Below are 27,578 nucleotides of genomic sequence, written 5' to 3'. Positions count from 1 at the left end.
TTTCAATCTACACTTCTTGTGGGCATTCAAGCTGCCTCTTTTTTTAAGTTTATGTTCTAAAATAGTCTTTAAAAATTGACGGAAGGCATTGATGACGCAGGGCCCACGCAGAACCCTTGGCAAGGCTGTCCCATTTTAGCTAGGTTCTGGTTCTGGTTCTGGATGCGCCCTACAAAATAAGCCCACTGTGTTCCGATCTATTGTAATTAGGTTACAGGCACAAGCTAAATGGTGCATTCTGATTCTTTGACACTTGTTTGTTAAAATATAATAATCTTTTAACTCCCTCTTCAAGGGTCCAATAAATGTTTAACCTAATATGGAGATTATCAAATAAATGTAAATTTTTTTTATTCATAATGCATGTAAACTGGGGCCCATTATTTTGGATAGTTTAATTTGATTAATTTATATGTAATATCTGTAAATTCTAAGTGCGTGACTATCATCCATCACCCTCTGTTAGAGTATAATTGTTTTTCTCCCACCGAAGCCACGTAATTAATTAAGGCCAGGGGATATTTTTAATTCGCAGGTGGACTATGACATTCGTACTCATGCAATTACTAACTGTACACTTAGCATATACACAACTCAACATAAACCTTTCAAATTGTGGGAACCATTGTAGATGGCCCATAATTTCAAAATCAAATTAATTGAAGCTTCCTGACCGTTGATAAATAAACATTTATGTGTCATATTAGGACCGTTGAATGCTTTGATTTCACCAATCAGCCATGTAGGAGATCAGTTCAGTATAATGTTTGTTTTTTATTTATTTAAAGTGGATTCCATGATTTGTAAGGATGGTATGGGTCATATATAGAAACGCATGTGTATGAAAAGTCACGCTCTGCCAGAGTATCAAGCCTTTCTCTCAGGTTTAACCACTAAATTAAGACATAATCAGAGCACATGATTCCCTGCCACTGTCCTTCTGTCCCATTCAAGCACAAGTGAAAAACTTTGATACTCCGACAGACTATGACTGTTGATACGCAGGTAGTAAGAAAATTTATACTTAGCATATATTTAATTCAATTTCAACCGTTCAAATCGTGGGCCTCTATTTAAACAGGTCATAAAACAAAAAATCAATCATTTAGGGAGATTAAGCGATATTTAACTAATTGTTGAGATATCAACTGCTAATGGTCAGATTTTCATCAAACACATATTACTTATCAGAAATTAGAATAATTTAATAAATATTATTGTCGAGTGGAGATCTATCCACGTGGATTAATTTTTTTTTTCAACGGTTTAATTAAGTCAATATATTTTATATATACAACTTATAAATGCCTGTGTATCAACCATTATAACCTGCTCGAGTATCAAATAACTCGACTAAGTAGAAAGCGCGGCGCAGCAATAGCGGCATTAAATGAACGCATGCGGAATAGTCTGATACTCTGGCAGAGATTAATAGTTCATACACCTCCACTCGTAATTTGGACAACTGGAACAAAGTAACTCAAATCAAACCGTATAAATCATAGAAATATATATATATATAGGTAATATCCCTAAATTTAGATAGATAAAATGATTTTAAATTCTAATAAATGGAAAATTTGTTTGGGTACGTAGATCAACGATTGAATTTCATTCTAACCATCCATTAGATGTCCACCGAGCTCGAGGAAAGGTGGTCGGTTTGGCTTATCTTTTCTTTTTTGTGACCAATGCATGCCAGATATCTAATTTCTGAGTGCATGAGTATGATCAATTTCTGAGTGCATGAGTATGATCACTACACTGCCAGAGTATGAAAATCTCTCTACTCTACTCTACTGGAGGGCATGGAAGAAGAAAAGAGCAAGAAATGGAAGTGGGTTCTTCTCATCATCTAATGCTGCTGCACAGATGATCATATCAGCTTTTGCTACAATGCACAGACATTGAACCCTCTCTCTCTCTCTCTCTCTCTCTCTAGTGAGTAGAACAGAATGAAAAGAAAAGGGTATGTTGTGCTTTTCATCATCTTCATGTGCTTCCTTGCTAGCTTTTCATCAGTTTCAGCAGCTACATCTTCTCCAGCAAGTGAGTTTCAAAACCCCTTTTCCCATTTCTTTTCTTTTTCACCTTTTTTCTTGGGTATTCTTCCAGCTGAAATCTCTCCTTCTTTTTTTGTTCCCTTTTAGCAGGATTTGTAAGTGGGTTTTTCTCCAATGCATTTTCTGCTTTCTTGAAATGGATCTGGTCATTATCTGCTACAACAAAAACAGGTAGAAAAATCAGTTAATATCTACAACAACCAACCTCTTTGATTGGATACACCCATTATCCATTTTGGAAGTTGGGATCGTACATTTTTGTACTGTTTTTACTGTTTCGTTTCCAAAATGGGAGATGGGAGTATGCAAACTGAAGAGGGTGGGTATAATAGTGGCTACCTAGAAGTATCATTAACTTGAAATGGTTTGATTTTTTTCTGGGTTTTTTTTTTTGGTTTTGTTTTGTTTTTTCAGCGGTTTCGGGCCGTCCTGTGTTGAAGTTCGAGAGCGGATACACTGTAGAGACAGTGTTCGATGGAAGCAAGCTTGGGATTGAGCCTTTCACTGTTGAGGTGTCTCCGAGCGGTGAGCTTCTGCTGTTGGACTCTGCCAATAGTAATATTTACAAGATCACTCCTCCACTATCGCGATGTAAGTGTTCTTTTTCTTTTTTTCTTTTTTTTTCTTATTTATTGCTGGTTCTTTTCTTCTTCTTATTATTTTTTTCTTTTTTCCTGATTGGTTACATTTCTGCAAAAAACCCAAAACCCACTTCCATTTCTGCAAATGCCAATACCCAAAATTCACTGTTTCGATTGATTTTTTCTTTTTATGATTTCTGCAAATACCCAAAACTCATATAGCAGAGGTTGTTCCTTTCCTTTTTGTTCTGGGACTGATAGGCCTTTTTCTCAATGTCATCCACATTATATCTAAATAGGTATTATATAATACTCTGGCTGGAAGTTTGTAGAGTACCCATTTGGGTTTTCAGTTTCTACAAGCAGGGCCCGTGGTTTGGGGACCCAGACAATTGATATTATGGGCCCCAACGTGGGTGGCCATATGCACTGAAAATCTCCCAGATTGCAAAGTCACAACATTCAATAAGGTGGCCAACAAATAGACGGTTAGGAGAGAAATGGTAGCAATGACTCACATTCAACCAAAACATGGGTGATTTTTGACATACTGATGTCTATATGTCAATGTTCTTGATCACTGAACCATGCACTCAGTTCATAAAAAATGACAACCCAGACATAATATACATGCTCTTGTGTGGGGCATTGTATGATAGGTTATATCTAAAATCTATGATTTTTTGCTTCCCTGCATCCCTCACATTATTTAATACGTTGTATCTGAAATCTCTGGCATTCCGTCTCTGAATTTACCAAACATTCTATAATACCTCTGCAATTTATGCCTGTTCAAGTATTCTGCAGAAAATCTAAATCCATTTCTGCGGCCTTTAGATAATCTTTTCTGCAAAAATAAAAAAATAAAAAAAAATCTGAGAAGTTTTGGAACAAATGGCCCTTATTAAGCTCTTCTATGCACACCAGGCTCCATCCTCTCAGAATTTTATGTCTTAGTTTAGGAAACATTTGGAATACCTCGGATATTGGGTCCACTGGAACACTTTACAATATTATTATTATTATTTTATCTGTATCCAAATAGAACTTAAAACGAGTGAAATAATTGTTTGGGTATCTTTTTCCACCATTGCCCCAAATGACTCCCCATTGCCATATTCAACCAAGTGTCCATTTCAGTGTATTTTCAAACTCACACATAATTTCTCTTCTCATTTTATTATTTTGGTTTCCAATGAGCTCAGCCCTTTTCCAAATACATGGAAAAAATGCAGATAGCAAAACAAAGCTGGTAGCCGGTTCGGCAGAAGGGTACTCTGGACATGTTGATGGGAAGCCAAGAGAAGCAAGGATGAATCACCCAAAAGGGTTTACGGTGGATGACCGTGGAAATATTTATGTTGCGGACACCATGAACATGGCAATTCGGAAGATCAGCGATACAGGTAAATTTAATGGGCTTACTCAAAACCATGGAAATTACCATTACAAGGCTTGCTCTCAATCCAACTTCACCATCTCAATCCCAAATGGATAGGGTGTATGCAAATCAAAATGGTGGTGTAGATATCAATTCCTCAACATGATTCGGCTGGGTCCCATTTTTGGCTGATCACTCTCCACAAATCACTTGGAGTGGATGATCCCACCCATCTGATGGATTTGCCTTCCCTGTTCAATGCTGATCATTGCCAATATTCATTTCTATTGTCCATTTATAGGTCAATGATGGGACACTGTCTGATTATATAGGGTTTTCTACTATGACTGACTGATTGTCAGAATCATTCAATGAGCTGGCCTAATCATGGAGTGTTTTGTCTGCTATCCCATTACTGTGGGAGCTCATGGCAGTTGAGATAAACGGATGAAGAGAGTTTAGGGATTGAAATTAAGTATGAAAAGAAGAATAAAGAAGGAAAGAGGGAAGAAATAGAAGAAAGGAGACGTAATGAGGGCATAATTGATTGTATTAGTCTCACTATTCTTTTATATATATATATATATTTGATTTTTGGATTATTAGTTTCACTGGACTAGTACTATCTTATTAATGTAAGAGTATGTTTCTCCACATGAGTACACAATAGGCATGGTACAGGGAGAAGATCAAATAAAAACGATATGTTACTCTGCATGACTACATGACTCCATATTCCATTTCTCTACACTCCCCCTCAAGCTGGAGCATAAAAATCAGTTATGCCCACTTGTGACATGTTTGATGGAGCCGATGAAGTGAAGGCCAATTCCTTGGTTAGTAAATCTGGCGTTTGGTCTTCTGACTTCTAATACAACATCTCCTTTGAAATCCCCTTTTCAGGAACCATTTTCACGAAGGAAATGGCCTAAATTGACTAATTAAACTCATGTTTTTATTTTAAAAAAAAACGAATCTCCCAATCCAATGTGGGGAAAACACCTATGAGAAGATCTTTGGACTTGTACCAACCTGACCTTACCCCCAAGAAACATCGAGATATTTAACTAGAGTTAGAAGTTTTGACAGAGCATTCCGTTTTAGACCAGTTTCTCAGACTAGGGATTGTGATTTGGAATGACTCGAAATACTTGTTAATCTAATATCTACTTAGACCAATCTGCTTCAATATGCATTAAACGTTCATGATATGTTGGATTGGGGAAAATATGAATTGCAGCCAGGGTTGTCAAAGTAGTAGCATTTACAATTTGAATCGTATCGTATACATATATGATGCAAATCATAGCCCCAAATAGGAAATCAACATGAGCTGCACGATTTACGTAGGAACTGTATAGAATTGTACGACTATCATGATCGGCAAAAAGGGAGCCCAAAATTACTTCAAATATCAATTTATTCATATTTTTCCTTTACACTTTGCTCTTGAAATATGGAAAAAGCTCTCCCTACAAGCACCTTCACCACAAGGAGTGGTATAGAGCTTATAAATTTATTTAATGCATCCAAGTGCTGAAAATGTCATGTAAAAGTTTCTTTGTGGTGTAAACTTGTGTAGCCTGTCGGTGATCAGTTATGAAAAAAATAAAAATAAAATCTCATTTTGGTTTTGAGAGAGATTTGGGGATTTAAAAATCGGCCAGTAACACTCGTTTTTCCATAACGGCCGTTACATAACCATTTTTGCATACCATGAGTGGTACCGGGTCTTTGGGTCAATCTTAAAAGGAGTGCAATGGCAAGAGTGGCAATAGAGGAAGAGAGAGCGAAGGTGTTGGCAAGAAGGTTTGAGGTGAAAACATATAGAATGTTCATGCACACATTTAGGGCTTCCTCTTGGAGGCAAGCCTAATGTCATGGGATTTTTTTTTTTTGTAAATAAAAATTTAAATCCAATTATTAAAAAAAATAGAAAAATAGCTAGCAATGGAAAGGATTTGCCCCGTCTCTTAGAGGGAGAATCATCCTTACCAAGGCCACCCTATGAAATCTTCTTGCATATTTTGTCTCTTCAAAACGGCAACGGTAGCAGCATCTAAGATAGAGAAATTGCAAAGAAACTTCCAATGGAAAGGAAAAGAAGGGAGGAACTTTCACGTTGTAAATTAGAAAGTCCAAAGCCTGTAAAGGAAGGGGGATTAGGAATATATAAGATGAAAGATCAAAATTAGGCCTCGTTAAGCAAGTGATGGTGAAGGTTTGGGGAAGAACTTGAGGTGTTATGGAGGAATAACATAGCTGGGAAATATGGGATGGAAGTGAGGAAGATCAATGACTGGAAAAGACCAAGATTGGCTTTGTTGAGGAAGAGAAGATCATATGAATGGAGGCCATTCAAATCATCAATAGAAAAGTCACTAGAGATCATCAAACAAACTGGAGTCTCCTTTGATGGATCCCCTAGTGAGGCTTGCAAATACTCCAAAGACTCGGAGGAAAGAGATTAAATGAAAGCACTGTTTTAAATAACGGTAGCATGTTGCGTTGGGTTCAACTCTCTGTAGTGTGCAACATAAATAGCATAGTGTATAGCTTAAGTTACACGATACTTTCATTTTATTTTTTAATTTAAATATAGGAAAAATATGATAAATAGTAAGAAAAAAGCAAACAATATAAAAATGCCTAAAGATGATTCATTTTTTCAAGTATAAGCCTATTCAAATAAGTTATTAATTATCATTTATCAAAAGGCAATCCACATATAAAGTCATATACCAAATCAAATAACTATTACATCAACAACTTCCTAAGTAAACCGCTTTAATTTTTTTTGAATCAAACCACTATTCAAATCACAAATCGCAACTCACAAGTATGAAAAGAAATAAAAATCCCGCAGATTAAAGAGTATTAAGTACAATATAGATGTCATCTATACAAATAGGGGTTTTTGAAACCCTTTTTCTTTTAAGTTTAGTTTTGAAGGGTTTTTAAGTGTGTGAGTTTCACACCAATTTTAACAAAGAATCATCACCATTATAAGTGAAAGTACACAAAGAAAGGTTTGATTTTAATTTTACAATTTAAGTTTTTATATATAGAGAAATGCTCACACAAAACTAGTTGGACCGTGAGTTTTGGTCCAACTAGCTGTGCATTAAATCTCAAAATTCCTATTTTCATACACATGTAATGCACCACATGTTAGGATATGTGACTCTGAGTTTTACATTAGTCTGTTGGGAATTGTGTGTCATAGATCCAAGCCATCTATCAAATAGAGCACACTAATGAAATTTTATGTACCGAAAGTAAGGTATCCCGTATCAGTATCGGTTAGTGTAATGGTGCCCTCTGATACCAATACAGGTACGGGGGCGTAACGGTGCAAATTTTTTTTTTTTTGCCAAAAAAATATGGATTAAATCCGGAATATTCTAAGCATTCCAAATATGCATTCATTTATAAATTGGAACATGCTTATGGTGGTGTAACGGTCAACTCTTTGGTGATAAGTTGTATCGGACTGTCTGATGAATTTATGAACCAGATAACCTGAAATTGACTACAAAATTCATATATTTAATTTTCTGACCATCTATTATCAATGATAGATATATTAGAATGAATGTAATATGAAAGTATCTTACATGTGTAGGTGTTTACAATTATTTTTGAGGAATTTTTGGAACATACTTGTGGCTTTGACTGTGATTCTTGTGTGTGACCTGCCATTCTACTATGATTAACACATCATATTTTACCATTAAAACAGTAAAACATTCAATAAAAAATGATTTTTCGAATTAAAAAAAGTTGAAAATAGTGCGTAAATAGAAAAAAATTATAAAAAATATAAAATGAAAATAACAATCTATAAAATGCACATTAACATGTTCTACTATGATTAACACATCATATTCTACCATTAAAACAGCAAAACATTCAATAAGAATTGATTTTTCAAATTTTTTAAAAAAGGGCCGAAAATAGTGCGTAAATAGAAAAAAATTATAAAAAAATATAAAATGACATCAACAATCTGTGAAATGCACATTAACATGTTCTACTATGATTAACACATCATATTCTATTATTAAAACAACAAAACATTCTATAAAAATTGATTTTTTGAATAAAAAAGGGTCGAAAATAGTGCGTAAATAGAAAAAAATTATAAAGAAATATAAAATGACATCAACAATCTGTAAAATGCACATTAACATGTTCTATTATGATTAACACATTATATTCTACCATTAAAACAACAACTATTCAATAAAAAATGATTTTTCAAAATTTTAAAAAAAGGCCCAAAAATAGTGCGTAAATAGAAAAAAATTATAAAGAATATAAAATGACATCAACAATCTGTAAAATGGACATTAATATCTTCTATTATGATTAACACATCATATTCTACCATTAAAACAGTAAAACATTCAATAACAAGTATAAATGCCTATTTTTGAGGAATTTTTGAAAAATGGCCCACGGAGCTTCGAATCAAGAAAATCCTTAATATAAGTTGTTTTTATCTAAAATATCAAGCTAAGATTGGTCGAAAATAGCAATAGAATGATTTTGGAAGGGTTTGGAAGAAAGAAGTTAAAAAAAAAGGTGAAAAAACGGACCTTAAAAAGTAAAAAAAAAAGTAACTATTTTCTGACCGTTACGCCCTGACCGTTATTGGGCAGTAACGGCCGTTATGCCCTGTAACGGCTGTTATGGGTCCGTTACGGCTATAAAATTGGCGGGGTGCCCGTTACGGCCCCGTATTGCGTAACGGACACAGCCATTACCGATACGTAACGGCCGATACGCCTGTATCGTAACTGATACGGGACACCCTGACCGAAAGTTAGTAAATTGTTGTCACCACTAGAACCACACATGTAACTTGAATATGGACTGTTGGAGTAGATTTCTAACAGTTCACTTTTTTTTATAGATGATATCATGCTATCGATAAAAAAAAAATATTTTTTTCCCATATGTTTACAATGGACCATACCCAATTAACGGACCAGATTTGCAAGATACATTGCGCATCACCGAAGTATATCATATGTGTACATATTCTTTAGTGGTCCTTTGTAAACATTCACCCTCCTCTTTTCTCTCTCCCCATTTAAACTATTTTTTCCTTATTTAATGCTCTCTATTCCCTGTACGTTTGGGAAGGAGTCATGAGCGGAGTGACATGTTGAGTCGCTACTCAATTCATGTCACTAAGCTATGTGGGCCCACCATGATATATGTGTTGCATCCATACCACATCTATTCGTAGAGATCATTTTGGGACGTGGTTTAAAAGAATGAGGCAGATCCAAAACTGGAGTGGACCCCACCACAGAAAACAGTGGGGAGAGTGATGCCCACTGTTGAAACCTTCCTAAGGTCCACCATGATATTTATTTGAGATCCAACCTGTTCACAATATAACATGACATCAAAGAAGGGAAAACACAAATATCAGCTCGATCGAGAACTTTTGTGGCCCTTAGAAGTTTTTAATGGTGGGCGTCACCCTCTCCACTGTTTTTTGTGGTGGGTTCCATTCTAGCTTTGGATCTGACTCATTCTTTGGCTCATGCCATAAAATAATCTCTCCAAATGGATGGACGGTGTGGATACAAAACATACATCATGGTGGGACCCTAAGAACTGGGTGATGTTACTTTAGTGCTTGCTGCAAATCCCTGTCCAAACCACGCTAATTTCCTACGAAAGACTTTGGCAGGAAGTTCCTGTGCTGGGAACCCATGTGGTGCCCATTGTGATGTTTGTGAGAAATCCTACCCGTCCATCTGTTTTTTGAGTTCAATTAAGGACATGAAGCCAAAAATGAACCGTTTCCAGGGCTCAAGTGGGCTGAAAACGTGATAATTGAATGTCCACAGTGGAAATATTTGTAGGCCATAGAAGTTTTAAATGTGTGGATTTTATCCACATAGTCCATTCATTTCCCCATGCCACTTTATAGTATAGGACCAAAAGTTAGGTAGATCAAAGGCTCGAGTGGACCACACCATATCAAGCAGTGGTAAAAATATGCTCACCACTGAAACTTTCCTAGAGCTCACTTTGATGTTTATTTTCAATCCAATGTATTCATAAAGTCCCATAGACCTGGATGAATGGAAAACAAAAATATCAGCTCAATCCAAAACTTTGTGGCCTCCGAGAAGTTTTCAACGGTAAAAGTTTAGTCCCCGATGTGTGGTCCATTTGTCTTGGATCCGCATCTGTTCTGGAGGCGCCTATATACTAAAATGATATGGCAAAGTAGATGGACGCTATAGATAAATCCCATACATCAGGGTGGCAACCCATAACCCCTACACATTCCAAGCTCATGACCAAGGGTAGTACCCAGTCGACATTCCTTGTGAAGTGATTTTTTCACACCTCTTTCAAACGAGAATCTATGGAAATCTAAGCGCTATATAATACCCTGGCAAAGTACGGTGCTTAATACACATGTACTAAGAGGTTTACATATGACCTAGGCAAATTTCAAGTACCTGCATTTCATGGATCACACTACCAAAGTACTAAAGTGTTCCTCATTGGAATAATGACAACTGGTCATGTACATGATTGATGAGCTCATTAATCAATTTGATCCATCCACTAAGATTGGCTATCAAAAGCCAATCTATAAAATCACAAGCAATTGATAATCATCCTAGGTAAACAACATATATCTATATCTATATCTATATATATATATATATATATATTAAAAAAAAAGATTATAGTCACCCACATTGAGAAGATACTATTAAATCCGATTCTTTCTACCATTCAAAATTTAAAAGATTATAGTCACCATTGGTTTGATCCTTCTAATTTGGACCAACACTATACTTGTAACAACCCATTTGATAACCACATGTCTCAAAAAAAAAAAAAAAAAAAACCCCTCAAATGAACAATCTCAACCACTCCTCATCTTTCAAAGATAAAAAATAAAAAATCTCAACCACACTCTTCAAAAATCAATCTAATGTTTTCACAAATTAGAAGCAATACACTTTCCACAGCATTAATCCCGATCACCGCCCAGTCAATATCCATGTAATCCTGCAATGTATCCTAGATGAATACACACGAAAGAAAAGGAACAATTAATAATGAGTAGAAATATAATATTAAGAGAATAATATGTAAAAATAAATAAATAAACTAAAGAGGGATAACAAAAGAAATTGGTAAAAAAAAAAGTACCTGACCATGATAATTGAGAGCAAAATAAGACCGAAAGTACAAAAAAAAAAATGCCTGAAATTTCACGTCAAATATGTGAATCAAGAAAAATCGAAATCACTTATTCAAGAAAGCACAAATAACATAATAAGATGCATATTTATATACCGGTTGTCATTATGTTTCACCAATTGATTTGTTGTAAGCCCCATTACCACCACCTTTGCCATTGCCCATGCCCATAAGAACAATATTATCCCTACAAATTTATACAAATTAGTGCATGAATATAAGATAGTTTTAATCTAAAAATGAAATTAATTAGAAAAACATGTGTAAGTAAAATAATTTTATACCCTTACCTATCTTTCCGCAATGGACAATTACGCGAATCATGCCCACTTCCCCAACAAGTGTGGCATGCTCTACCAACTCCTTTGTTAAGTTCCTTTCCAGATTTTATTCTCTTATTTACACCCCGACCTTTTGTTGAAACGATGTTTGGATCACGCAACACAATGTGGCTTTACAATAGTGCGTGATTGCTTCCACCAACAGTAATGGCTTCAAGTGGAGGTTCAACATTGATGTTAACTTGATCCGTTAGGATTTCATTATGTATAACATCTTCATTATGTTCTGTGTTTTCCATTTGCTCGAGCTCATTACCCAACTTATCAATTTGTCCCTTCGCATATTCATAATTCAATTCAGACTTTATTGCAAGAGATGATACCCTTTTCCAACTACGATTGAGTTCGCTCATTTGTATGAAATCCAACTTATCCCCAACTATTGGTGGTTGTAAGATGTCTGTATCAATAAAATATCCTTTCTTTGCATATCGTGTCCACCTTTTTAAGATGTATTTTTCTGGCATTTTCTGAATATTCCTTGCATTAAAAACTGCCAAAGAATGTTGACAAACAATACCTACAAATTCAAAGAGATGACATCCACATGTAATTGTTATTGCTTCTTCATCAAACTTGACAATGTACATACTATTTTTATATGAGACATTGTATGTGCTGACGGGTCCACTTTTCTCAACCAAATTCACACATTGTGGAGATGTCCAAAATAATTCCTTTTGAATCTTTCGAAAAATTGCTCTTGTATAAATCTATCCTAACTCAATATCCATATCAAAAGCGGTTATTGATACAGGATCTCCATAAGTGCGACCATCTTCCTCTAATTCCATTGTACGACAATCTTTCATTGCTTTCTCGTAGCCCAATACAAATTCAAGAAGGGACGATCGATGATTTACATATCTATCGAATAATGCATTCATACTTTCGCTTCTTTGCATAGTCGACATTCCAGCGAAGAAGGTCGTCTTAAGGAAAGTAGGAATCCACATGTGACGAATACTATACATCTGATTGAGCCAATCAATATTTTGAAGTCCGAACTGATTCATTATATTTGCCTATGCCTTTTCAAACTCTTCAATTGTATCCGTCTTATGTATACATGCATCCCATTCACTACCGAATGTACAACTACCACGGTATAATTGCCCTAGCTTCTCAGGTACTTTTTGTAATATATGCCACATACAAAACCTATGCACTGTATTTGGAAATACATTTGCAACTACAGCTGTAATCGCAGGATCTTGATCGGTAATTATGGCATTTGGATGCTTTCCACCCATTGCCTTCAACCAAGTTTGGAATAACCATGTGAAATCTTCTATAGTTTCTCCAAATAATAGCCCAGCAACAAATAATATTGATTGGCTATGGTGGTTCACTCCTGTGAAAGGAGTGAATGGTATATCATATTGGTTGGTCTTGTATGTGGTATCAAAGCATATCACATCTCCAAATGCTTGATAATCTAACTTAGAAATACCATCAATCCAAAAACAGGATGTCACCCTTGCTTTCTTATCAACTTGAATTTCATAGAAAAAAGAAGGATCCTTTTCTTTTGCTTGAAAAAAGTATTGACAAACGGCATACGCGTCTTTTCCATATGTCTTAATTCTCTTTCTTAAAGCATTTCTAGCATCCTTAGGTAAGTAACCAACATTGTTATATCCCTCCAAATTATTCGCAATATATTCAACTGATTTAGAAGGACCAACACCAACATCATTTAAATCAGATATGAAATCTAAATGTTGGCTTGGCACTTTTCGATGAGAACGAAGAACATGAGATTTACTAGGGGTCAAACACTAATGAGAATGCTTCTCAACAAACTTTGTAACAATCCATTTTTCTTCTCCTTTCATAGTGATTTGAAGTTTTGCACCACAACCCACTCTAGTACATCGTTTATGAGCTCTCTTATGATCCATATTCTCTAAGAACTTCTTTTGTCGCTCTCCCTCTTGAGAACAAGAGAACCCTCGAAAATATATAACACCATTGGGATGTTTTCGTATTTGGTTCTTTCGAATACTAAATCCACATATTTTTGCATATGCATTATAAAAATCTATAGCTTCATTTTGTGATATGAATTGCTTCCCAACATAGGGTTTGTTTCCTTCAGGAGCTACTGGCATGAAATCTGTTACAAGAATTTCAGCTTCAGTTAATATATTGTTGGTAGGTCTTATTGAAGATATTGGATTTATGTCACATGTAGTTTCTACGAACTCTACCACTAACGTACCTTGTAGAAATTCTCGAAGGTTATATGCTTTAATTTCACCGATCACTTCATCTAAGTCTTTCTCGGAAGATGATGTTGACCACTCTATAATTAGACTATTTTCTTGATTATGCAAGCTCTCATAATTTTCCATGGTTCATGTCACTACCTAAAGAAATTTAAATCATATATCAAATATCATGAAATTTTATTAATATTTTGCACAAAATTAAACAATTTAACTTGCTTAAAAAGTCCAACTAGCTGTGTATTACCTTCTTGCTCAAACAATCTAACTTGCTCAAAAAGCCCAAAATTTTGAAATAAATAGAAAAAAAAAGGAAGAAATTTTAATTGGCTACTAATGAAAAAACTAAACAAATAACTTACCTCGTAATACCTTCTTCCTCTTTGTTCTTTTTATTTTTGTTTCTTCGTGACTTATGCCAAACAAGAGAAGGAAAGACAAATTCAAATGTGATGTTGATGTTTGTATGTGGGTGGAGAAGTGAGAGAGAGAAAGAAAGATTAAGCTCCATGGAAGAATGTAATCGTTGGGTGTAGGAGAGCATTAAAGAATGTAATCGTTGGGCCAAGGAAGACTTATTGGTTTGGGGACGCGGATTTCCTGCGGAAGGCTTTCGCAGGAAGTTCTTGCATTGGGAACCCAGGTGGGGCCCACTGTGATGTTTGTGAGAAATCCTTCCCTTCCATCCGTTTTTTGAGTTCATTTTAGGACATGGTGCCAAAAATGAACTGTATCCAAAGTTCAAGTGGACTGTACTAAAGGAAAATGTGGTTAGGGAAATTCCTACCGTTAAAACCTACCTGGGTTCGATAGTGATGTTTACAAGCCATCCATACCGTTAATAACTTCATTCCTACTGGGATGAACTGAAATCACAAATATTAGCATGATTCAAAACTTCTATGGCCTACAAATATTTCAACTGTGGACGTTCAATTATCACGTTTTCAGCCCACTTGAGCCCCGAAAACAGTTCATTTTTGGCTTCATGTCCTTAATTGAACTCAAAAAATGGATGGACGGGTAGGATTTCTCACAAACATCACAGTGGGCCCCACCTAGGTTCCTAGCGCAGGAACTTCCTGCCAAAGTCTTTCGCAGGAAATCAGCGTGGTTTGGACGCGGATTTGCAGCCGGCACTGAAGTGACGTCACCTAGTTCTTAGGGTCCCACCATGATGTATGTTTTGTATTCACACCGTCCATCCATTTGGAGAGATTATTTTATGGCATGAGCCAAAGAATGAGTCAGATCCAAAGCTGGAATGGATCCCGCCATAGAAAACAGTGGAGAGGGTGACGCCCACCATTAAAAACTTCTAAGGGCCACAAAAGTTCTCGATCGAGCTGATATTTGTGTTTTCCCTTCTTTAATGTCTATGTTATATTGTGAACAGGTTGGATCTCAAATAAATATCATGGTGGACCTTAGGAAGGTTTCAACGGTAGGCGTCACTCTCCCCACTGTTTTCTGTGGTGGGGTCCACTCCAGTTTTGGATCTGCCTCATTCTTTTGAACCACGTCCTAAAATGATCTCTTCAAATAGATGTGTGGTATGGATACAACACATATATCATGGTGGGGCCCACATAACTTAGTGACGTGATTTGAACAGCGACTTAACATGTCACTCCGCTCATGACTCCTTCCCAAATGTACAGGGAATGGAGAGCATTAAATAAGGAAAAAATAGTTTAAATGAGGAGAGAGAAAAGAGGAGGGTGAATGTTTACAAAGGACCACTAAAGAATGTGTACACACATGATATACTTGGGTGATGCGCAATGTATCTTGCAAATCCGGTCCGTTAATTGGGTAGGGTCCATTGTAAGTATATGGAAAAAATATATATATTTTTAATCGATAGCATGATATCATCTATAAGAAAAGTGAACTGTTAGAAATCTACTCCAACAGTCCATATTCAAGTTACATGTGTGGTTCTAGTGGTGACAACAATTTACTAGCTTTCGGTATATAAAATTTCGTTAGCGTGCTCTATTTGATAGATGGCTTGGATCTATGACACATAATTCCCAACATACTAATGTAAAACTCAGAGTCACATATCCTCACATGTGGTGCATTACATGTGTATGAAAATAGGAATTTTGAGATTTAATACACAGCTAGTTGGACCAAAACTCACGGTCCAACTAGTTGTGTGTGAGCATTTCTCATATATATATAATATGAGTTTTACACCATTTTTAACAAACAAAACTAAAAAAATAATAAAATAATAAAAAATGTTCTCATCACTCTTTAAAATAAAAAAATTACACTGTAGTGTATGCTACAGACGCTATACGCTACGTAGTTGGAGCATACTCTATAGGGGATTTGCGCTATTTAGCTACACTGTAGCGTATGGTTCGCTACCGGGGATTTATGCTATTTAGCTATGCTACGTTGCGTACGGTACGCTACAAGGGATTTACGCTATTTAGCTACGCTATGTAGCATACATTACCGTTACACTACAAGCACTATTTGAAACATTGAAAGATAGGGAGATTCCAAAAGATAGAATGGAAATAGCCAAAAGAAATTAAGAGGGCAACATTAGAAAGGCCTAGAAGTTGGAATGGGTGGTGAACAGAAAGAAGGTGCCATGAAGATCTTGTCTTGAAATGTCAGAGATTTACAGTCCTAAAAGAGAAGATTGGTAGTTAGAAATATGATTGGAAGATATGGTGTGGATATGATTTTCATTCAAGAATCTAAAAGGGACGAGGCAATTGAGTTCATGTCTGTGAAATTTGGGGACGAAGGAAATTGGATTGGGCAATTATTCCTGTCTCAGGTTCTGTTGTTTTGTCAGCCCATTTGGGACAGGGACTGCTTCCCCCTCCTTTGGTTGCAAATATGCAAGCACTCTCTGTTAAACCTCAACATCGGGTGGAATGACATGCATGGACTACAACTAATGTTGTTGGGCTGAAGGAGAACTCAAAGCCGGAATATTAGGAAGAGCTCAGCAACACCAAGCACTTCAACCAAGGTATTCCAAAATGGTTAGGTAATGGCCATAATGTGACAGTAACAGTGATAACCATGTTACGGGGTCATAATGGCCATAATGACCGTTAACAGAAAAATGGAGTTGAAACAGCCCCGTAACAGGGAAGCGGATTGCGTTCGACCCCCGGTCGGACCTTTAAGTGTCCAACCAAATTTATGTGGGGGCCCACTGTGATGTATCTGTTTATCCATGCTGTTCATCCCTTTTCTAAGATCATGTTAAGGTATGGGCCCAAAAATGAGTCAGATACAATACTCTAGTGGACCACACCAAATATTAAGCTTGGGTTGCATTAAATGCAAGAGTCATCTCTAGTGTGATCCACTAGAGTGTTGTATTTGCCTCATTTTTGGGCCCATATCTTAACATGATCTTAGAAAAGTGATGGACGATGTGGATAAATAGATATATCATGGTGGGCCCTTGCATAGATCTAGTTGGATGCTTAAAGGTCCGACCGGGGGTGCGGACGCAATCCGCTTCCCTTGTAACGGCTCGTTACAACGTCAAAATACTTTTTTTTTTTTCAAAAATAAAGAATAAAAGCTATAATGGTCCGTATCTTAACGGTAATGGCGGTGGCCATTATGGCCACTGTTACTATTATGGAATACCTTGACTTCAACGCCATCAGATTCAGAGAGGAGAAAAAACAGGAGGGCCTTGAAGGATTTGTGGAAGCAAGAAATTCTCTGACTTTGTGGGCCGTAATGAATTAATTGACATCCCATGTAGTGGCAGGCCATTTATGTGGCCCAAAAATCAACACCCTCCAACTTTAAGCAGATTGGACTGATTCTTAATTGACAAGGAGTTGGATGTGCAACTCCTTTCATTGAGACAGATGACCCTTCCGAAGCCCGCTTCCGATTACTGGCCAATCTTGCTCTAGACCATGATGAATCTTGGGGTCCAAGACCCTTTTAAGTTTGAGAACAAATGGCTACAGATTAGTTGACACCTGGTTGAAAGAAGCAAGCTTTCAAGGTTGAGCCTGGGACATTCTCCAAGAAGCTTCAACATATCAAGGCTAAATTGAAAGCATGGAGCGCTTTAATGAATCAGCTGGAAAAGAGCAGGATTCAGGCCTTGAGCTGTTGGACAAAAAGGAGAGAGAAACAAGTCTATCTGCTGAAGAAGAAGTTAGAAGAGTTGCTCAGCAGAAAGAAGTTTAGTGGCCTCATGATCCATGAAGAGATTGCATAGCATTGAAAGCCATCTGGTTGAAGGAGACAGAAACACCACATTCTTCCATCGCATTGCAAACTGCAGAAGAAGATCCAATGTGATAAGCGGTTTATATGCTGACGGAATTTTCACGAAAGACAAGGAAGAAATCATATTAGAGGCGGTCAGACACTTCAAAAGTTTTTGCTATAGTGACAGTAACACCAATTTGCATTTGGTCAGAATCCAATTTTCAATCAGTCTCTTAGACGAAAGCAGAGCACATTGATGCTGGATTTAACAAAGAAGAGATTTTGCAAGTGATCTCGAGTTTGGGTATTGAAATCTGGATGGTTTTACTATGGAGTTCTTCCAACATTTCTGGGAATCATTGGGGAGGACTGGCTGGAATTCTTCAAAGAATTTCAGAGGATGGAAACTCTTAACAAGAGTATTGGCGCTTCCTTCATTCACCTCATCCAAAAAAGTGCGGGGCCATAAGTTTCTCCGACTTTAGGCCTATCAGCGTAGTCAAAAGCATTTACAAGGTGTTAGTAAAGGTCTTGTCCAATAGGTCTCATGCACGCAATCATTTCTTTGTTTTAGGGGGCCCTTCATATTTGAGTGATAAATCCATGACGACATTTTGGTGACTAATGAATGTTTGCACTCCAGGAGGAAAACTATGAAGGGTATCTTTTGTAAACTAGACATGGAAAAAGCATTTGACCATGACATTGGAACTTCCACATCTACACGTTAAAGCAGATGGGCTTCAACAAAAGATGGTGTGGGTGTATCAAGGAATGTATTTCCTTAGCCTTTTTATTGATTCTAATTAAGGGTTCCCTGATTGGCGGGGTTGCTATCTCAAGAGGCCTCTGGCAAGGGGAGCCCCTATCCCTGTTCCTTTTTACAATTGTGAGCAGAATGTTAGCAAAGGCAGAAGAGGTAGGGCTGATCAAGGGTTTCCAAATGAGAAAAATGATATCCATTACACATCACCACAACACTTTAATTATGTGCGATGCAAGTGCTCGACAGATGCATAACCTCAAAGGCATTCATAGATGTTTCGAGGGAGTGTCAAAGGCTAAAGTTAAATCTTAACAAAAGCTTGTTGGTAGGCGCGGAGACTCCTAAAAACTGGGTAGATCTGTGTTATGATCAAGGATTGTAATGGAGCAAAATTTAAAATAAAGAAGAAAAAAAGAGATAAATTTCAAAGAGAATGATTTTTCCTTAGATTTTCCAACTTGAGCTACATAATTTATAGATTATTTCCTAACAATTCGAACTCAAATGAGGCTACTAATCCTCCTAAATATTAGCAAAGTAGGCATGGAGACTCCTAAAATATGGGTAGATCTATGTTATGATCAAGGATTGTAATGTAGCAAAATTTAAAATAAAGAATAAAAGAGGAGCTAAATTTCAAAGAGAATGATTTTTCCTTAGATTTTCCAACTAGAGCTACAGAATTTATAGATTATTTCCTAACAATTCGAATTCAAATGAGGCTACTAATCCTCCTAAATATAAGCAAATGAAATTCAGTTTATTTAAATGAAATTCAACTTATTTAAATGAAATTCTAATGCAACCAACAAGATATGTTGGAGAGGTACTAGTTATGGTGTGCTGAAATGTATGGTCATGCATGTAACATTTCCTCCCCCAATGAAGACCCTTGTCCTCAATGGTGGAAGCCCGACCCATTCGTGGCATAAGCGAACACTTGTAGTTGTTTGCCTCCTTCGAAAGGTTCACCATTTACCTCGTCGAACTCGATGATGATGGCGAGTTGGGCTTGGCATTGATGATCAGGAGTGAACTGCTCCTCACAATTGTAACGTAAGCCCTTCTTCCATTGTTCAATCATTTATGCCAGTGTTAGCTGCTTAGGTACAGGCAGTGTTCGAAATATCGGTATCACGCAATGTATCGCACCCATGGGATACAAATACGTATCGGTTATTGCGCGGGATATATCATTTGTATCGCGTAATTTATCGCACTTTTTGGGAAACATGGGGAAACATCGGGAAAATGGTTGAATTTTTCAATGAAACTTCAAGGATTATTAAAAAAGACCTTATACACACTTTTAAATCACAGAATCTCAAGAAAGAAGTGCATATAATAGGTTTCCTTTGTATAGGGTCATAAATTATGCGTTGTCCGATTGAACTAAGACCACTATGTTCAAATATGATGTAAAACATTTATAAATTAAGACATGTATGAAAATACAACCAATTGATAAGGTCATATAAATTTGGATGAAAGACGAACAAATATCACCTTGATGTAAAACTTTTGTGGCCCATAAAAGGTTTTCAATGGTTATTAACTACTCTTTCATGTAGTGCGGTCCACCTGACAATTTTATCTTATTCATTTCTGGACCATGGTCTAAAATAAGTTGAAAAAGCATAAGAATGGCATGAATATACAATTCGTATAGTGGCCCACTTAGTCAGGGTTCCCACCCACATTGTTGGTTCAAAGGTCTCACCCAAGCTGGGCTTTACTGCGCAAGAGATGGACAGACCTAACCTATCAGAGACTGTATGGGGCTCGCTATATTGTATATGTTTTATCCACGTCGTCCATACATTTTGACAGGTCGTTTTAAGGCATGATGCTAAAATAGAGGTAGATTTAAGGCTCAAGTGGACCACACCACATTAAATAGTGGTGATTGAGTTATTTGTCGTCCAATCTATTCGAAACGTTGTAGGGCACATCTTGATGTTTATTTGGCTATCCAACCTGTTCATAAGGTCATATAGACCTAAATGAAGGTAAAAAATAAATATCGGCTTGATCCAAAACTTGTCCTTATCGAAAAGTTATCAATTGTAAGCATTCAATTTCCACTGCTTCCTGTGGTGTGGTCCACTTGAGCCTTAAAAAGGTCCCATTTTTTTTTTTAATTTATTTATTTATGATTGATGCCTTAAAATGATCTTCTAGATTGAATGGATAGATTGGATAAAACATATATATCCAGTGGACCCCACAGCCCGCAGGAGAGTTCGTCTCTAGCTAACGTCGTTGTAAAGGGGAGAAGCAAATTGGCGGGTGTAGCAGACACCATTGACCTGCTTGGTGTGTTAACGTCACCAAGTTCTGTGGGTCCCATCATGAGGTATGTGTTATATTCTAACCATCTGTCCATTAGGTGAGCTTGTCATAAGGCTCGAGCCTCAAAATAAGACAGATCGAATGATCAAGTGGACCATACTGTAAAAAGCAGTGGGGGATTGAACGTCTACCATTGATACCCTTTTAGGGGTCACAAAAGGTTTGGATCAATATGATATTTGTTTTTCCTTTTCATCCAGGTCTGTGTGACCTTATTAACAGATTGGATGGAAAATAAACGTTATGATGGGCCCTACAAATGTTTTAATCGTGAGAATAATTGTCCCCACTTCTGTTTGTGGTGTGGTCCACTTGAGCTTTGGGTATGACTCATTTTTGGGCTGATGCTCTAAAATGATCTTGGAAAATGGATGAACGGTGTGGATATAATAAATACATCATTTTGGGGGCCATGTTATGTTGATCTCCTTTGGAACATACAACCTGGGATGAGGAGCGTCAGTGCGCAGGACACATACCACGCCAGTTGAGTAGCCATTGGCTACTAAAGTGATGTCACCAAGTTCTGTGGGCTCACCATAATGTATGTGTTATATTCACACCGTCCATCATTTTGGAGAGATCATTTTAGGGCATTAGTCAAAGAATGAGGCAAATCCAAAACTTGAGTGGACCCACCATAGAAAACAATGGGGATTGAACGCCCACCATTAAAAAACTTCTTGAGGGCCACAGAAGTTTTCGATCAAGTTGATATTTATGTTTTCCCTTCGTTCATGTCCGTGTTAACTTATTAACAGGTTAGATCACAAAAAAAATCTCATAATGGCCCTAGGAAGGTTTCAATGGTGGACATCACTGTCTCTACTGTTTTATGTGGTGGGGTCCACTCGAGATTTGTGATTGCCTCATTCTTTGTCTCATTCCCTAAAATGATGGACGGTGTGGATACAACACATACATCATGGTGGGGCCCACAAAACTTGACAACGTCACTTTATTTGCGCCACTCTACCTGTTAGTAGCTAATCCGCACCCATTTTAGAAACAGAAAGGGTTCCGGAAGTATCGGAACCTAAAATCTCTCAAAAATCCCGAAATTCCCTCGTTCAAACCCAAATCTATAGTTTTTTTTTTTTTTACAGATTTCTCGCCAAAACCTCGTGCGCAATTTGAGTCTTTCTTCTATTCGAAGCAAAAAGGTAAGAAATCGAGATTGTTGAATTCAAAGCTCTTTCCTGTTTCTTCTTCCTTTTTTTTCTTTTTTCGATTTTTTTTGGTAATTATGCAAGCCAAAAGGAAATCTACAGATAATATCTTCGATATTGCAAAAAATGGTGCGATACGTGCAATATATTACACGATACGTAGAAATCTGCTTTATTTATTTATAAATATTTCTGAGAGATTTCCGCCTGATATCGTGTCGCTGGCCAGCGATAATGATAATATTGGTCGATATATCGGCCGATAGTATCGATATTGCGAACACTGGGTACAGGCTTGCTTTGGCTCGGGGTATTATGATTCATGTTTGATTTTACTATTGAAGGTGGGGCTTTGAAGACACATCGTTGCACTGCAAGTTTTGTCTTCCTCGAACAATGCCAACTGGCAAGTATGCACCAAGTTATTTTGGTTGCAACATCTAGACTCCTACTCGGATCTCATCCTGTAACCCGGAGATGAAGAAACGAATCAAATAAGATTGGGTAATTGTCCCAACTGGTTCAAAAGCTGTTCGAACTAAGCTTGATAGTTGTAGAATGTATTTGTTTGTCGTAGTTTAGAGAGTGTGCCACTCGGATCATCACAATCCAACAAACCAAATCGGAGACAGATGTCTCAAATGAATGGACTCAGCGATAAGGTGAGTTGCACCATTTCGTCATCGGAATGTTATTGTAGCATTGAAATTGCTTGGCCACACAAACCCTACTTGTTGGATCTAGGTCATCAAATTTCGGAAACTTGAGATGGACCTGCTATCCTTGGATAATAGTGGGGATCTTGCGGGATGTGCACCATCATTGGAATTCCAATGTTTGGAATGGCTGCCTTTATTATTTTTAAGGGTATCGATTTCTCGGCTTTATTGTTCATTGGATGATTTCACTAAGAGGGCGATCTCATCCAACTTTGCATCAGGTTTGCTAGAAGGGCCTTTAAGTCACCGATCTTAGCTTCAAGCTCGCGCAATTGCCGTCTCTGGTACCAAACGTATTATGATGAAGGATCATAATGTGTAGCAAAATTTAAAATAAAGAAGAAAAGAAGAGAAATCTCAAAGAGAATGATTTGTCCTTATATTTTCCAACTGGAGCTACATAATTTATAGATTATTTCCTAGCAAATGAGGCTACTTATCCTCCTAAATATAAGCAACTAAAATTTAATTTATTCAAATGAGATTCTAATGCAACCAACAGGATAACCTTGGAGAGTGGTGCTTATGGTGTGGGTGTGTACGGCCGTGCGTGTAACAATCTGTTGGCCTCTTGCCTTAAATGCAAGCATGGGATCTCCCCATCACGTACGCGGGCCTCCCCTTGAGCCAAGGTTGTGTTGTGAGCAGACACCCCTTGTTGGGTGCTGAAGCAACCTAGATTTGAATCAAACAAGCAATAAAGAAACAGAATTCCAAGCAAACACAGAGAACACAGATTTTTACGTGAAAAACCCTTGCGGGAAAAAACTAAGGCACCAAGCAATGATCAATCCACTATATTCAGAAAGTTACAAGAGATGGAACAACTTATAGATGAAAAACCCTAGCTTTTCCCCTTTAAAACCCTTGATTTGGCTCTTACATTCTAACCCTAATCATAATTAGAAGGTTACTTATATAGCCCCATACAAGATTAGGAAACAAAACCCGCACTTATGCATTCCGATCGGTCGGACCGGATATAACCTTCAGTCGGACCCATGGAATTCTGTATCAGTAACGACAATGTTTTAAATATCGTTATCGCGTTATGTATCGCACCCTTGGGATATGGATACATATCGGTTATCGCATGGGATATATCGGTTATATCGCTGTTGTTGGGAAACATGGGAACATTGAGAAATTGGTAAAAATTTTCAATGAAACTTCAGGGATTGTTGAAAAAGACATCAATACACACTTAGAAATCAAAACATTACCAAAAAAGTTCACATAATAGGGGTTTCCTTTATATGGGGTCCTAATATATGCGCTTTCCAATTGAACTGATGCAAGTATATTCAAAGTTTATTCATATAATTTATAAACTTAAGAAGACGTATGGAAACACAAGCAATACATTCAAAAGAAAAAGAAGAATCACCAGATCAGGTTACATACAAGTTCAATTGTGTTTGGATACAAATATTGCAACTGATTTGTGAGAAATTGAGAAATTTTGATTTTTCTCAAATTTCCGCAAACTTGACCCATCTCCCCTAAATCTCGAAATCGAAGTTCCAAATCCATGATTTTTCATGGAAAATATGAAGAATCATACATTTGTAACCATTTGACACTGGTTTAACGTGATTTACAACTAAAACATGTATCAAAAATAAAAAATGCTTATTAGATCAAATAGGTGGGATATATCGGCACTACCTATGCGTTTTGTATCGCACAAGCGGGATACAAGATATATCGTGGGATATATCGGCTGATATCGTTGATATTTAAAACACTGGGTAGTGGTGGCCAACGGTCATCACCATTAACAATACGAGTATCGGCTATAACGGCCGATATGGAGGCGTAATGACAGTTACGACCACCGTAACGGTTGAAAGTTTTCTTTTGCCCGAAAAATTCTGAAAAAATATTTAGAAAATCAAGAATAATGTAAATATTCCAAATATGTATTCGTTTTTTGTTTTGAACATGTTTATGGTAGTGTAACGGTCCGCTCCTTGGTGAGAGTGTTGTATCAGGCTGTCTAGTGAATTTTTTAACATGATTATATGTATCTAGTGTTTACACATCAAAATCAAGCATCAAAACTAGAAATTAAAAACATTGCATAAATATTACTTTTTCATTTTTTATTTTTTATTTTTTATTTTTAAGAGGCCATCGGAGCTTCTATTTGCTCATATCACTTCAATCTATGATTTTAATATTAAAAACTATAGTAAGAGTGGTTGAAATCTATTATAAAATGATCTAGGAGAGTTTTTGGAATGAGAAAGGTATAAAAAGGGGCGAAAAATGGATTTAAATAGAAAAAAAAGTGGTTGTTTTTCCATCGTTACGGGGGTAACGGTTGTTATGCCCCGTAACGGTCGATATGGTCCCAAAAAATCAACTCCCCCATTTCACCTCCGTATCGCGTAATGATCATAGCCATTACCTATACGTATCATCCTATACGGGCGTGTCGTAACGAATGCGGAACACCTTGGTTAGACCGAACAAAATCGACATTTCTTGTTCGGACCGAGCATCGAACCGAAATTGTGCAAAACATCACAGCGAACAAAGGGTTTAATTTGGGAATTTTCTGTCGAATTGGCTGAGGCTGAGGCTCCAATTGAACCGGAAACATCCAAAAGTGGACTGCATGCAATTCGAGATTTCACCCCTAATTCGGTTGAACTGATATAGGACATCTTTGCACACCAGATTAAAGGCACTCGATCAACAATCTCCATCGTGGCTTTAATCTCTAGCTCCACTCTTCCAAGTTGCTATCACTATCTCTAAACTTCAATATGACACCACCATCGCTTCTTGTGCACAGTTTGTCTTCATTTCTTTGCCAAGCCTAGAGAAGTAGAGTAAAACCTGAACTTTTTTGTAGGAACAACTTTCGTAATCATATACATCGGATTCTCGCCGGTGTGAATCTTCTCTAGAGTAACACCGCTTTCCTCCAGCATCTACTTGATAAAATGATGATGCACATCAATATATTTAGTTTGGGAATGATACACCGAGTTCTTCGCCAAATTGATTGTGCTTTCGCTATCATAATGCACAGACACAACTTCCTACTAAAATCCCAACTCATTCATTTCAACCAAACCGCTTCCTTGAATGCTTTTGTCACTGCCATATATTCAGCTTTGGTTGTGGAAAGAGTAACTACAAACTTAAGCTTCGACATCCAACTAATAGCTCCACTCGCTAACACAAACGAGTAATCGGAAGTTGATCTTTTGTTATCCACATTCCCTGCATAATCAACATCCACATAGCCTACCATTTTCTCCTCAGAATTACCGAAAGCGAAGACGTAGTTAGTCGTACCTTGTATGTGACGAAGTAACCATTTCATTGCTTCTCACTGTTGCTTGTCAGGGTTTGACATATATCTGCTCACAAGACCCCCACTGCATGTAAAATATTCGATCTAGTATAGACCATGGCGTACATAAGATTGTCGATTGTGCTTGAGTGGGGCACACGATACATATACCGCTTATCTTCATCTGACAGAGGACATAACTTCGAAGAAAGCCGAAAGTGAGTAGTGTGAGGTGTGTTAACTAATTTAGCCTTTTCCAATCCAAACTTAACTAAGACCTTCTCAAAATATTCCTCCTGAGACAATCATAGCCTGCTCCTTTCCTTATTCCTGTGTAAATTAATGTTGAGAATCCTCTTTGCAGCCCTGAGATCTTTTATCTCAAATGTCTTGGGTAACTAAGCCTTCAATATGTTAATTTCAGATATGCTATGACTGGCGATAAGAATATCATAAACATACAACGCCGGAATAGTGAATTCCTCGTTACTTAGTTATATGAAATAAACATAATGATTGAATTCGCTTATGATAAACCGCCGACTCAACATGAAAGAGTCAAACTTCTTGAACCACTGCATAGACGACTGTTCCAAGCCGTACAACAACCTCTTTAACCTGCAAACCATATTCTTCTTTACCTGTACCTCGAACCCTTTAGGTTGCTTCATGTAGATTCGCTCTTCTAGTTTCCCATGTAGAAAGTAGTCTTCACATCCAATTGTTCAAATTCCAAATTGTATTGGGCAACCAAAGTCAATATGAATCTGATAGCTACTTGCCTTACTACTGGTGCAAATATCTCACCGAAGTTGACGCCCTCCTTCTGAGCATAACTCTTCGCTACCAATCTAGCCTTGTACCTATCTAGTTTTTTCTGAAAAATTCACTTACGACTGATGGCTTTTCGACCAACAGGCAGTTTCATTCTTGTACAGAAGGTCTATCTCATCATGCATTGTTGCTATCCACTTCTTTGCATCTCTGTCTTCCAATGCTTCCTGAAAAGTAAACAGATCCCCCTCATTTGTAATGAGAGCAAACACAGTGGTGATTGGTCCACCTCTTCATGTGAGTCGTCCCTATATCTCAATGGTGCCCTGCGATCCCTTGGTGGATTTCTCCTGACAGGCCATTGGTCCACGTCTTCATGTACCTCTATCTACGGCCTAGGTTCTCCAAGTGTTTCA

General features: G+C 37.2%; 1 protein-coding gene and 1 long non-coding RNA gene across 3 annotated transcripts in view; both read left to right on the top strand.

The window, feature by feature from the left end:
* Nucleotides 1-1,809: 1,809 nt before the first annotated feature.
* The window catches only part of LOC131255504 (uncharacterized), a 38,553-nt gene continuing 12,784 nt past the window's right edge, over nucleotides 1,810-27,578 (top strand). Inside the window, exons 1-4 of one of the 2 annotated variants that reach the window (XM_058256245.1) lie at nucleotides 1,810-2,049; nucleotides 2,154-2,234; nucleotides 2,478-2,654; nucleotides 3,880-4,050. In XM_058256245.1, the coding sequence (XP_058112228.1) occupies nucleotides 1,956-2,049; nucleotides 2,154-2,234; nucleotides 2,478-2,654; nucleotides 3,880-4,050 (523 nt within the window). In that variant the 5' untranslated portion in view covers nucleotides 1,810-1,955. Of the gene's footprint in view, nucleotides 2,050-2,150; nucleotides 2,235-2,477; nucleotides 2,655-3,879; nucleotides 4,051-27,578 lie in introns of both variants that reach the window. The other variant, XM_058256244.1, reaches the window with a different exon arrangement.
* LOC131255505 (uncharacterized) lies at nucleotides 10,756-11,155 on the top strand. Its single transcript, XR_009176106.1, has 2 exons — nucleotides 10,756-10,892; nucleotides 10,960-11,155. It is a non-coding gene; the product is annotated as an uncharacterized LOC131255505 (long non-coding RNA).

Source organism: Magnolia sinica, chromosome 9 (assembly GCF_029962835.1).
Source record: "Magnolia sinica isolate HGM2019 chromosome 9, MsV1, whole genome shotgun sequence".
NCBI lineage: Eukaryota > Viridiplantae > Streptophyta > Magnoliopsida > Magnoliales > Magnoliaceae > Magnolia > Magnolia sinica.
Note: the sequence above shows the minus strand (reverse complement) of the source record. Positions and strands in the feature narration are given on the sequence as shown.